The sequence below is a fragment of the Notechis scutatus genome, chromosome 2, assembly GCF_049901735.1.
Source record: "Notechis scutatus isolate UNSWTSFEM ecotype Mainland chromosome 2, rNotScu1.2, whole genome shotgun sequence".
Classification (NCBI taxonomy): domain Eukaryota; kingdom Metazoa; phylum Chordata; class Lepidosauria; order Squamata; family Elapidae; genus Notechis; species Notechis scutatus.
The window spans coordinates 24,862,908-24,876,696 of record NC_142010.1 but is presented as its reverse complement, the minus strand read 5'-3'; the positions used below and the strand labels follow the sequence as shown (position 1 = coordinate 24,876,696).

Genomic DNA, 13,789 nt, shown 5'->3' with positions numbered 1-13,789 from the left:
GCAGGACCCTCGTCCGAGTCCTCTCCAGACTCCCTGACTGGTCCCCGTTCTTCCCCACTGTCCGATTCCACTGCCATCTGCACCGGCAAACCACAACGCTGAGGGTGTCTGTCATCAGTTTGACATATACAGGTAGTAGTGCATTTCTTTGTTGTGGTTGGCTGATTTTGACCCAAATGTAAAATGTCAATAAGGAACAGGGTTATTATTAAATGATTAAATTATAGTGCCTTGCAGTGCTATGTTAATGATGGTTCTGAATGCTCTCATCTGTGCACGAAGGACAGCAATGCAGCACAGTAGGCTTCCTAATATACAGTTAATCCTTGTCTTATGACAGATTGCTTAATAACTGTTTGAAGTTACAATGGAGCCTAAAGAAGCTACGTACAAGCTGCATTCAACTCATACAGCAACGTGGCTCTCCACTAGCTGCCTATTCAAGTACCAACTAGCCTGACTCAGCTTTTGGTTTTTGTGAAGAGCAGCCACCCAGGCAAACAGCTGCCATCTGCTGTGACTTTTGAAGGCCTCTGGCTAGATATCGGTGCAGATAATCAAGGCATTGGATTAAGCTGTAAACCTGCAATCCTATCTGCATTTACTTGTAGGTGAGATGCAATGTAATCCACCTGTTGACAGGATTAGTTACAGTATGGTTGCCAAAATGCCTGACTTCAAGCTTTCTTATTCTGAACTCTTACTTTTCGAATGAGAATGCTGTGGATGCTGGTTTGTGTACGGGCAGCACAGCGCTGTCTGTTTTGTACTTACCATTTTCAAAAGCGAGGTTAGAGCAGTGTTTCTCAACCTTGGGAATTTTAAGATAGGTGGACTTCAATTCCCAGAATTCCTCAGCCAGCATGCTGGCCACAGAATTCTGCGAGTTGGACTCCATAAAATTGAGAAACACTGGGTTAGGGATATATGAACAGAAAGAAAAGGAACTCTGGTTTTGACCCTTTCATTCTTTCTGTTTCACGATTTAAAGCACTGCCTACCAATTGAGTCAAGACAGCTCACTCCCCTGTCAATAAGTAAAAGACTGGCTTTTTACTCTGATTTTCTTATAAATCCAAACAGCTGCTCTGTTAGCCCCTTCTGTGATGATACAGAATAACAGAGTTGGAAGGGACCTTAAAGGTCATCTAGTCCAACCCCCTGCCCAAGCAGGAGACCCTACACCATTTCTGACAGGTGGCAGTTCAGTCTCTTCTTGAAAGCTTCCACAACTTTTGAAGGCAACTTCTGCTCCATCGGTTGATTGTTCTCACTGTCAGAAAATTTCTTATTTCTAGATTGAATCTCTCCTTGATCAGTTTCCATCCATTATTTTCCTTGTTTGGCCTTCAGGTGCTTTGGAAAACAGCTTGACCCCTTCCTCTCTGTGACAGCCCTCAAATATTGGAAGACTGCTATCATGTCTCTTCTTTTCATTAGACTAGACATACCCAGTTCCTGAAACCATTCTTCATATATTTAAGTCTCCAGTCCCCTAATCATCTTTATTGCTCTTCTCTGCACTCTTTTCTAGAGTTTCAACATCTTTTTTTATAGTGTGGTGACCAAAACTGGATGCAATATTCTAGATGTGGTCTTACTAAAGCTTTATAGAGTGGTATTAGTACCTCATGAGATCTAGATTGAATGGTAACTGTGGTTCATCTGCTATGGTAATAGAAACCTCCCAAAAGTTCTGCGGTGTATTAAATAAGCCGGGCGTGGCATCTTAAGAAAGGCTTATTGCAAAAATGCTATTTAATGTGGAGGATTCCTAAGCCTCCGTTTTGTGCTTTCTGTGGACAAGTTTTGGCAGATGCCCGCACGTGTGAATTTTCTGGGATGGCAGCTTGGAGGTCGGACTTCAATTAACTTTCAGGCCTCAGATGGTACATCCCCAGGTGATTTATTTTGAATTTACTGGGGTGCGGGGGAGGGAGCTAAAATCAACCTCCTCTACCCCACTAGTTAATTCCCTGTTTGCAATTGCGGTGGCATACAAACATATAGAATAGAATAGGATAGAACTCTTTATTGGCCAAGTGTGATTGGACACACAAGGCATTTGTCTAGGTGCAAATGCTCTCAGTGTACATAAAGGAAAAAAGATAGATTCATCAAGAATCATCAGGTACAACACTTAATGATAGTCATAGGTTACTAATAAGCAATCAGATCATACTAGGAGACAAAACAATATAAATTGTAAAGATACAAGCAACATAAATGGGGAGAGATAGGCACTAGGAAGTGTTATTATAATCTAGTTGTAGAGGAATAATAGTAATACACTCTTTAGTAAATAAGTTGACAGTGTTGTGGGAATTAGTTGTTTAGCAGAGTGATGGCATTCGGATAAAAATATGAGTGGCATATTCCCAGGGCCAATTCCCAGAACTGGAAAATGGGCGTCCTTTACGGGTTCTTTTTTTGTTTGTTTGTTTTAAATCCAAATGGGTTTCTTAAGAACTATTATACTCCAGTGGCAAAGTCCCATTTCAACACGAGGGAGAAGCTGTGTGACCAAAGGCAGGCTAAAAAAAAAAAATCGAAGCAGGGTCGACTTTTATTTTATTTTTATTTATTTATTTGGTTTGTCAATCGCTTGCAAGATAATAGGTTTAAGTAAAAACATCGTGATGAATACATGGATACATATAAGAAAAATAAAAAATATATATAAAAAACAATAGGACAGGGACTGTAGGCCCGTTGGTGCACTTATGCACGCCCCCTACAGGCCTCTTAGGAAAGGGGTGAGGTCAATAGTAGACAGTCTAAGGTTAAAGTTTTTGGGGTTTGGGGAAGAAACCACAGAGTCAGGTAGAGTGTTCCTGTCTTCCCGCACATCAAACTAGGAAACCGGATAAAGTAAACCTTGCCCACGATCGCAGGCACACTCGGGTCCTCACCCCACACTGGTGTCTGGGTTTTCTCCGCAGGGCCGCCAGGGGTCTCCGGCTGTTGCGCTCGCCCGGCGGAGGCCGCCTCTTGCGCGGAGAAGTCTTTCCGTGGCGCAGCTTCCTGTGCCTGACTCAGCTCTCAACCAGGCGAGGATTGGTTGAACCGGCCGGGAGCAAAGCCTTGCCTTGGGAAGTCCAGCCTCGGCGGCCAGGCAGTAACCCCCTGTTGCAGCCTCCTCTTCCTCCTCCGATTGTGCCCGGTCTGGTGCTTGCAGTGCCCAGGTTTGCTCTGGCGCCGGTGCTTCCCCTCCGGGCGCCGCTGTCTGCAGGCGGATCCGTCCTGCTGCATCGGGTCTCGCCCGATCCTGGTGAGTAGCCGGGACGTGGGGGAAGAAGCTTGAGCTGGGCCTCTCGCGCCGTTATCAGGCTTGGAAGGCTGCTCGGCAGCGGGTCTCGGTGTCCTGATTGATTCCCTTCCTGGGGATCGCCGGAGGGAAAGCGGCACCGAGTGTCGCAAGATCCTTTTGCGCTTTCGCCTATTGCTCCGACTGGGCTGGCTGGTGGCTGCCGCCTGCTGATCTAGGCCGCTATTGTTTTCTTGGGGGGTTGACTGCTGCCCGCAGGGTTAAACATCTCGGCACAAAGGAGAACCAGCTATTTTCCCCTCCCGGCCAGTGGATTTCGCTCCCCCTTGCCCTCTCCGAGGGGTCAGTGGAAAAGCGTTTTATCTGAATCAGTGCAAGAAAAATGTGTTTGCGCTTTCCTTGTTAGCAACAGCCCCATAAGGTAGGCCTGCCTGCGGTGCGATCCGGGCTGTAAAACCCCCGATGTCCATTATATATGGTACCAAAGATTCTTGTTGGCCTCTTGCTGTTTGCTGCGTTTGGGGGTTTTCTTTCTGCAGCTCTTTCATTGTCGAACTAGGTAACATGGTAGCTATAAACGATTTAAAAAGCAAGCAAACATTTAAAAAGGGAAAAATAAAACTGTCTGGAGCACATTCTCCCTTATTGCAATCCGAATCTGGAGAAGTGATATAGTGGATAAAGGAAGATTAAGCAACACAGACAGCTAAGATTTATGTAAAAGTATGCATACCGTCACGAAAGCGTTGTAATGAATGGAAATGATGTTGTATATAAGAAAAATTGTTTAATAAAAAGTATTTTTTAAAATTAATAAAATAAAATTGGGGAGGATCTTCAGATTAAAAAAAAAAAGAACCTGGAGAAGTGAGGACCAGCACAATAGGCAGGAATCATTTAAATCATTTTTAATCATCGTTTGTCATTGTATGGACTTCAACTCCCAGGATTTCCCTGCCAGCACATTGTTGAAAAACATTGTTTTACAGGAAACAGTGCAGCCAACCAAGCCAGGTAGCCAGTCAGAAATGGGTTAGGAAAGACCACTCCCTTGTGTCAATTTTCCTAGTTGGGTAATGAAATATTTTCAGGAAGAAAACCAAGCCCAGCAAGCACTGACCCCAAATTTTTAATCCTGTTTACCCTTTATAGCTAAAGGTCACGTCTTGTATATTCTCCATTATCATTTGCAACTTTCCAAAAATAGATATAAACAGACACACAAGAGCATAGATTCACACATACCTACACACGCGCACTCTTTGTGTGTATCTCTGTATATCTTTATCTATAGCAGAGGTCTCCAAACTTGGCAACTTTAAGACTCCTGGACTTCAACTCCCATAGCTGGCTGGAGAATTCTGGGAGTTGAAGTCCACAAGTCTTAAAGTTGCCAAGTTTGGAGACCCTTGATCTATAGCCACACAACACTGTCTGTCTGTCTGTCTGTCTGTCTATCTATCTATCTATCTATCTATCTATCTATCTATCTATCAAATTTCAAGAATGAGCTTCGAAAACTCCTGTTTGCCACAAAGTAGCCATACACTTTTAACCTAGTGAAGTGTTTCTTAAACTTTTTTTTTCTTTCAGGATATCTTCCCACTTTTAAAAATCATGGAGGACCCCTAAAGAGTTTTATGCCTATGTGTTATATGTATCAATATAAAGGAGCAAGATGGCTGGCATGGTTAGGACGCTGGGTTAGAAGTTAGCAAGCCCAAGTTTGAAACCAAAGTGCTGCCGTGGGGCGGGGTGAGCTCCCATCCTTCGCTCCCGCTCCCGCTGGGGAAATGAAAGGAGCCCCCAATTGGACATCCTCCGAGCACCCGCTAATACTTTCACCCAGAACTGCCTCCTGGGTGGTTATTGGTAATGTTTTCCCCAATACGGGTAGTTTTCAACTTACTGAGCCCCAAATTTATGTTGTTGAGAAATTTTTGCCACCGTCTTACGGCCTTTCTTGCCGCATTTGTTAACTCAATCACTTCAGGTGTTAAATTAGTAACAGTGAATCTGGTTTCCCCCATTGACTTTGCTTGACAGAAGGTCGCAAAACAAAACAAAAATGACCCCAGGACTCTGCAACCGTCATAAAGGTGAGTCAGTTGTCAAACATCCGAATGTAAATCATGTGACCGTGGAGATGGTCATAAGTATGAAACATAAGTCACTTTTTCCAGTGCTGTTGTAACTTCAAACGGTCACTAAGTGAACTGTTGTAAGTCGAGGACTACCTGTACTCTAACCCAGGGGTCCCCAACCACCGTCCGCCACGGCCGGTACCGGCATCAGCTGGGCGCAAGCCCTGCCGGGCATCAGCTGGGCGCAACCATCTTTTTTGATGAAAAGTGCTTTCCAGGTGACCTCACCGGAAGCACTTTTCATCAAAAAGATGGCGGCGCCAGCGCTTCCGGTGAGCTTTTCCGGGTAGAAATGCTTTCACCGGAAAAGCTCATCGAAAGATGGCGGCGCCATCTTTGATGCTGCTTCCGGTGAGCTTTCTACCCGGAAAAGCTCACCGAAGCACTTTTCATCAAAAAGATGGCGCGCCAGCAACCAGTGAGCTCTGGTAGGACTTGTTCATCAAAAGACCGGTGCCGCTGATCCGGACTGGACCGCGGTGGTTGGGGACCCCTGCTCTAACCCACAGTTCCCCAATGTTTCTGGCTTTGAGGACCAGGCGGGGGGTGGGTGGGAGGGGAGAGAGGACAGTTCCATGCAAGCGAGCAGCAAGGGTGCGCGCATACAGCTCCATTTGTGCGAGCGGCATGCACACGCGCTTAACACTTGCTTATTAAAGTGGTTCATTATGTGACCATGCTCAATTTTATTCTGCAGTGGTTGTTAATTGAATGCCACAGTCATTAAATGAGCACAGCAGCTGTAAAGTGAACCCATTATATCCAAAGGGCCCTTTTGGCTGCAAACCGAAAAGAAATACCCGTTTCTGGCAAAACCCACTGAAAATGATACGTGATTGTGGAACCTGCAAAAACGGCCATAAATGTGGTTCAGTTGCCAAGTGCTCAGAATGCAACCTGGGGGTTTGGGGCAGGTGTTGGGACTCGAAAACTGGGTTGTAAGTAGCTCTGGGGAGATCCGTCATAACTTCAAAAAGTTGCTAAGCCACACATTTGGGACGACCTGTATTATGGCTAATTTTCATGTGGATTCTATTTCCATCTAGTCGTTGAAAAGATGGTGAATGAGGAAGAGGAGGGCACTTCCAAGCAGGGCGGCCCTAAGCCAGCAGAGCCCCACGGGATGCTGTCTGAGAGTCACGCATCTCCAGACATTGAGTCGGAAGGAGGTGAAGCCGACGAGACGGAACCGAGAAGCTCGAAGTGCGGCCAGGAGAGCAATTCTCTCGCCGTAAATGGCGACGTGACTGACAGCGAGAAGGTTTATCTGTCACAGACACAGTATATTTGCCCTGTTTGCGGGGAATGTTTTAATGGGAGCTCCTGCCTCGTGGAGCACCAGAGGGTTCACAAGGAGGAGAAGCTGCGACCCTGCCCTGTCTGTGGGAAAGGTTACAACCAGGAAGCTGACTTGGTGGCCCACATGCAGAGTCACACGGACGAGAAGCCCTTCTCTTGCCTCGAGTGCGGGAGGAGCTTCCTCTTCAGCTCAGACCTGGTGGCCCATCAAAAGGTCCATACTGGGGAGAAACCTTACATCTGTCTGGAGTGCGGGAAGGGCTTCTCCCAGAGTTCCCAGCTGATGTCCCACCGCAGAGTCCATACTGGGGAGAAGCCCTACGAGTGCATTATCTGCCAGAAGAGCTTCCGTTCCAACTACGACCTAGTCAACCATCAGAGGAGCCACACCGGAGAGAAACCTTACATATGCTCTGACTGCGGGAAGAGCTTCACACGCAGCTCCCACCTCATTTCCCACCAGAGGGTCCACACCGGCGAAAGACCCTACCCTTGTGGGATCTGCGGGAAGCGTTTCCGGGACTGCTCCCATCTCATCCGGCACCAGAGGGTCCACACGGGTGAGAAACCGTACGAGTGCTCCATTTGTGGGAAGAGCTTCCGGGTCAATTACGACTTAGTCACCCACCAGAGGAACCACACAGGAGAAAAACCTTACGAATGCCCCGATTGCGGGAAAGGCTTCAAGCGGAGTTCGCACCTCATCTGCCACCAGAGAGTCCATACTGGAGAAAGGCCGTATCCCTGCGGCATCTGCGGGAAAAGCTTCAGCTACAGCTCGGACCTCATTAAGCACCAGAGAATCCACACGGGGGAGAAACCTTATGAATGTCACATCTGCGGGAAGAGCTTTCGGATCAACGCAGACCTGGTCACTCACCAGAGGATTCACACCGGAGAGAAACCTTACACCTGCTCGGATTGTGGGAAATGTTTTGCCCGGAGCTCACGCCTGGTGTCCCACCAGAGAGTCCATGTGAAGGATGGGACCTTGGGAACGTCTCTTTCCGAAACTGAGTTAACCCAGCCGGGAGCAGCTACCGTGTCCCCAGCTCCTGAGCACCCTTGGGCCAATGAGGAGAAGTTGGTCCCAAGTGAGCCTCTGGCTCTGACCAGCCTGGGAACTTCTACTCAGTTTGCCCTTGGTGATGCTCCTCAGGCTGGCCGTGTGAGTGAAATAAAGACAGAGTGCAGGAGCTGAGAGGCAAGGAAACTAGAAGGGGAAACATTTTCTTTCCAATAACAAAGTGGTGTACAGAATCCGGGGTCCCTTGCCCGTTTTAATTAGCCTTCATGGAAAGTTTGTTTGGTCAAACAAGATACAGTCCATGGCTTCTCTCCCTCTCCCTCCCTCCAGTGTGCATATTGAAGGATGAATGGGTTGACCCAAGGAAGAATGAAGTGTTTGCACCCGCAGCATGGTCTCTCCAGCCATATTTAAACTAAAAGCCATTTTGACATGGGCTGGCTTGGCTTCCCCAAAGAAATTCTTGGAAATACAGCTTGTTGAGAATTCTTGATTAAAAAAATGTAGAGGTGTGAGAGGAAGTATATAAAAACGGATGTAATGTTGGAACCCGTCCAAAATATATATTTATTGATGCAAGCTAAAAAAAAACAAGCAAAAACGGCACTGCTGTGTATGGGTTGCCTTGAAATGACAAATGGAGCAAAAAAATATATAACCAAAATTAGTGTTTATTGTAGGAAAGTGTTTCCTTTAAAATAATGCAAAGTAATAATCTCTCATCCATCATGGTGGTTTTTAAAGAAATGCATACAACCCTAGGGTTTATTTGCTCTGTTCCTCGGTGCAAAGCCATGACTTTTTAAGAATATACTGAACACTCAACATTTCTTTTAAATACAGTCTCCTGCTTTTACGGAAACATTCTGTGGTTTATTATCTTCTAACAATTTATCTCCTATGCTTGTGTATGCGTATTTTTTAATAAAAACATTGTTGCTATAATAAAAATGCTTTAGTTGGGTAGAATAAAGCTTTAAGTCATTTTATAACATGATTTAACTTAATTTATAAGCCATGATCTTTTTGATCGACTACTCATACAAAGAGGGATGCCCGTTGGATGCAAGGGCAGTTTTGCTTATTATTTCTCCCTCCCATTTCTCATGAAGAAGCTGTACAGGCCCTCCACTGTAGCCTTTCAACTAGGCATGTCCCTGTTTCTGTCAAGGGGCACAATTGTGGTGGATTTTCTGCAGGAGTTGCAGTAAAGGTGTCTCTCCATTAGGTCTTATCTCATGGTGCATTTAAATAAAACTTGAGGAATTTCAATCCAGCTCTCTAAAGCATAAACCAAGTATGATGCGAAGGGTTGTTGTGTCCATATGTGTGAAATGTTTATGCTCTTCCCTGGACATTCACCACTGATTTCTTCTTTTTTATTGTACTCCTTCTATTCATTAATCTTCTTGGTTTGTTTGTTTGCCTGAAATCTCAAACGTTCACTCACCAGTCTTCCTGAAGGGAAGATAGGGTGCTGGTAACAGATTTAGTCAACTTTGGGTGCAGCCATATCTGGGCTTGATTGTGAGTAGATGTGCTTGGGACTGTACTTATATTTTGATAGCAGCTAACAAATTGATTGTGAGAACTGTCAGTAGTTGCAGCCGTAAGTCCCATCCCATAGCCGTAGGCCATGAAGAAATTACAAGCAAGGCTGATGTATTCAGCATTTTAGTAATGCCTACCAGTTGTTTTTTTAAGTCGGAGAAAGAGGCTCTAAACAATGTCCATATCTATAGTGCCTAGATTCACACATCTCTCCCTCAACTGCAATTTTATTTATTGATTAAGCCATAGCACACTAGGTTCACACATTGTCCAGTCTTAAACTGTGGTTCAGAAACCACCGCAACAATAATAGATGGTTTCACACAACTTACTAAAACAATATCATCTGCATTACCGGTTAAATAAAAACCCAGTGAGTCAGAATTCTTCCTTGTTGCACAAAATCCCCAATATCTTAGCTAATGGTTTTTGTGGTCTTGCTTTTAGAGATAGTCTTCAATTTACAACCTTAATCTGAGCCTTGAATTTCTGTTGTATATCATGACAATTATAAGTTGAGGCAACCATGTGGCTGACATGATTTTAGAACATTTTTTTAAGGCAGTTAAGTGAACACTAATTCACTTCTTAAGTGAACTCATCGTGCACAGTGGACATTTTTTTTTTTGCCAAAAAAACAGAACTAAATGTCAGTTTCCATTTTAAAAAGTTGTAAATTATTATCCCATAAGCATGGGATATTGCAAATGGGCATAAATGCAGGCCAGTTTCTGGGTGCCAAAATGTGATCACATGACTCGAAGTCACATGGCCATTGGCACTTTGAATCCACTCTTAAACTTCGGGAGGTCCATGATAACTTTGAATGGTTGCTAAGCAAATGGTCATGACAAGGACTACCTGAGCATAACAAAAATACCACTAAAGATCAAGGGCAGAAATGGAGATTGGAAGTAGGGAGAGAAAAGCCTTGGCGAAACCTGAGAAAGCTGGTGATAAAAAATTGTTCAATGCATTTTTTTTATATTTGATAAAATTGCATCTCCCAGAATTTCCTGCCAGTAATGATAATTGTGACTAGAGATTCTGACAGGTAGCTCAAAACACCTGAAGAACACCTTGTTGGAGAATGCTACAATACATTGTTGTAGAACGGCACCAGCTTAGTCCTAACGTTTTCAGCTACTACTGTCCAAAGCAGGGGTCTCCAACCTTGGCAACTTTAAGACTTGTGGACTTCAACTCCCAGAATTCCTCAGCCAAAGTACTAGACCAGGGCTGTCAAACTCGCGGCCTGCAGGCTGCATATGTCATGCGCTGGCCATGCCCAAGCCCAGTTTAGTGAAGGGGAAAAAAGTCCCGATAGGTCACATGATGACTTGAGTTTGACATCGCTGTACTAGATGTATCAGTGATACATTTGCCCAGATCTGATCGAAGAAACAACTAATTTAAAATGTGTCTCATTGAGCTAATATAAAAGGTTGATATTTACCAGTGTAATAGAAGATATTCTGAGTTAAGGTTTGGTCATGTTATGTCCAAAAATGTACAGTTGATAAATATGTTTCCTTCGTACTGGATGAGACATTTTTCACATAGCTTTAAGGAGGAACCTTGGATTTAGATGATCATCTGCATATTTAATTGCATGTCCCAAGGATGGTTTTTCCGAAAGGCAAGTGGATTTTCTTGGTTTTTCCTTGGAGATGTTTCGCTTCTCATCAGGAAGCTGCTTCAGTTTTAACTGAAGCACCTTGGGAACAAAATTATGTCTTATTTTCACAGAAAACAGTTACAAAATTAAAATATAAAAGATTTTTGCTAACATTGCATAGACAGACACATTGGGTGGATTTATATATTATGTTTACCTAAACATGGGGAAACTGAAGGCCTTCAATTAATAATGGTTTCCATAGTCAGTCCCAACCAAGAGGACCAGTGGTAAGTAATGCTGGGATTATATTTCAGCAACATCTGAAAATCAAGTTTCTTCACTCCTCTGATGAAGATACATTATTCATAGAGTTTTGCTTGGGCTTTGAATTAGGTGCAAACTAGGCAATTACAAGAATATTGACAGAGTTTAGTTAAACCTGTGGCTTAGTGCAATGTGTGAACCCAACTTTTACTAATTTAAATATAAAAATAGTCTTGCTGCTAGCCGTGACAATTAAACCTTGTCAACTTCTCAGAAAATAAGGGTTTTCCCTCTGAAAATATACTAGGTATAGAAAGAACTGATGTTAACTTAATCAGAATTTTTTGTAACTTGGCCAGCTGAACTGAAGGGAAGTACCATTGGGGGGTATAACTTATGTCTACATAAGTTTTTTTTCTTAAACTTTCTTTTTAATATGTTTTATTGATCAAGTTTGTTTATATCTCATGTTTACTGTTCTTCTGTCTGTATTCCTTATAGACTTGGATTTTTTTTTAATTTAAATTTACTGTATTCCAGTTTCTTATGGTAGCCAATAAAGTTTGTTTAAAATTTGAGTGCTTCTCTTTCATCTGGGAATTACAAGCTAAACAGAAAAGGGAAAAAGCTTTCCTAGTGTAGATTAAACTAGTTTACAATGGCATTTCTCAAGACCCTCTTCCCATAGAAGGCTGTTCATTCATTGGTTAATGGACTCATGGTATGAATGATCGCATCCCAAGAGTACTAATAAATGGGTCCTGGATGGACACATTCAACTGAGAGACACACACTTTTCTGTTCTGGGGCTTATGGTGTTCAAGTTTATCAATATGAATGAGGAAATTGGGGAGAGATTACAAATTTCAATATGATACACAATTAGATGCAGGTAATTTTTTTAGATCAGAGTTGTCCAACCTTGGCAACTTGAATTCTTCAATTCCACGAGTCTTAAAGTTGGCACAGTTTGGACACCCCTGCTTTAAATGAAAGAAGATTCAAAAAGAGCTAGATAAACATGAACAATGGACTGAAATAGATAGTTGCGAATTTAGCAGGAAGAAACCGGTTCTGCAAATAAGACAGGAGAAATATAAGGCCCACAGACAGGGTGGGAGACAGGCAGGAGTCCATGTGAAAGGAATCCAAATGACCTCATTGGACACAAGTTCAACATGAACCTGCAATGCAACTGATAAAATGGGCAGAAGTTTCCCTGGAATGTGTTAACGGGAACACGGCTCCAGATCACAGCAGGTCATTCTATTCTGCCTTGACCAGACCCCATTTTGTATATAGTGTCTAGTTCTGGGCACTACAGTAGTAGAGAGAGGTAAATTAGACCAAGTTCAGGAAAGGTTTACTTAGGTGACAAATAGTCTGGCTATGTGGAACTCTAAAAGAATGTTTCTCAACCTTGGCAGCTTAAAAGATGCATGGACTTCAACTACCAGAATTCCTCAGGCAGCATGCTGGCTGGGGGACTCTGGGAGTTGAAATCCACAGATCTTCAAAGCTGCCAAGGTTGAAAAACATTGCTCTAAAGCCTTGGCAACTTTAAGACTTGTGGACTTCAACTCCCAGAGTTCCTCAGCCAGCAACTCTGGGAGTTGAAGTCCACAAGTCTTAAAGTTGCCAAGGTTGGAGACCTCTGCTCTAAAGTATCTTGGTATGTTTAGCTGCAGAAATAGTGACTGTGGTGGGAAGAGTCAGTGCCTGCTACAGGTATAAGTAGTCCTCAACTTACAACCATTTGTTTAGCAATTGTTCAGAGTTACAATGTCACATAATCAAAATTTGGGTGCTTGGTAACTGGCAAGTATTTATGATAGTTGTAGCATCCTGGGGTAATGCGATCACCATTTCCAATCTTCCCAGGTGGCTTCCAAGAAGCAAAGTCAGGGAAGCTGGATTTCACAACTCCATTTAACAAAACATGGCAAAAAAAAAAAAGACTCTAAAATCAGGCAAGACTCATTTTTTAACCACCACCTTAATTAGTAACAGAAATCCTAATCCCAACTGTGGTCATAAATTGAGGAGTACCTGTTTGGAATTGATTTTTAATCATATTTTGTCAATGGAGACCGTGAGATGATAGATAATGTGCTATCAAGTTCATGTCTTCTTTTAAGGACTACTTTAATAGATTTTATATTGACAATCTGTCCCGAGTCTGGGCCTTCAGATTTTCTAATAGCAATAGCAAAAGCAGCCCTCTCTAAGCGGTTTACAATGTGAGCATATTGCCCCCAACAATTTTATTGACCTTGGAAGGATGTAAGGCTGAGTCAACCTTGAGCCTGGTGAGACCCGAACTACCAAACTGCTGGCAGCTAGTGATCAACAGAAGTAGCCTGCAGTACTCCCCTTTTTATGACTCTAATCCCTTAATTCAGGGTAGAGTTGGGGCAACTGAATGGAGCCAAGCATTTACTGGCCGGATCCCCTTCCTGATGCTTATGCAGAGTTCATAGCAGATATTTTTTTCTTTGTGCTGCAGTACAGCAAGGGTCTTCAAACTTGGCAAGTTTAAGACTTGTGGATTTCAACTCTCAGAATTCCTGAGCTAACATGGCTGGAGGAGGAATTCTGTTTCGAAGTTACACCAT

General features: G+C 43.5%; 1 protein-coding gene across 1 annotated transcript; it reads left to right on the top strand.

Annotated features, from left to right (window-relative positions):
- Window positions 1-2,978: 2,978 nt before the first annotated feature.
- Window positions 2,979-11,752, top strand: LOC113422234 (uncharacterized). Its single transcript, XM_026683042.2, has 2 exons — window positions 2,979-3,271; window positions 6,459-11,752. The coding sequence occupies exon 2, from the start codon at window positions 6,470-6,472 to the stop codon at window positions 7,910-7,912; it is 1,443 nt and encodes a 480-aa protein (XP_026538827.2). The 5' UTR covers window positions 2,979-3,271; window positions 6,459-6,469; the 3' UTR covers window positions 7,913-11,752.
- Window positions 11,753-13,789: the final 2,037 nt, after the last annotated feature.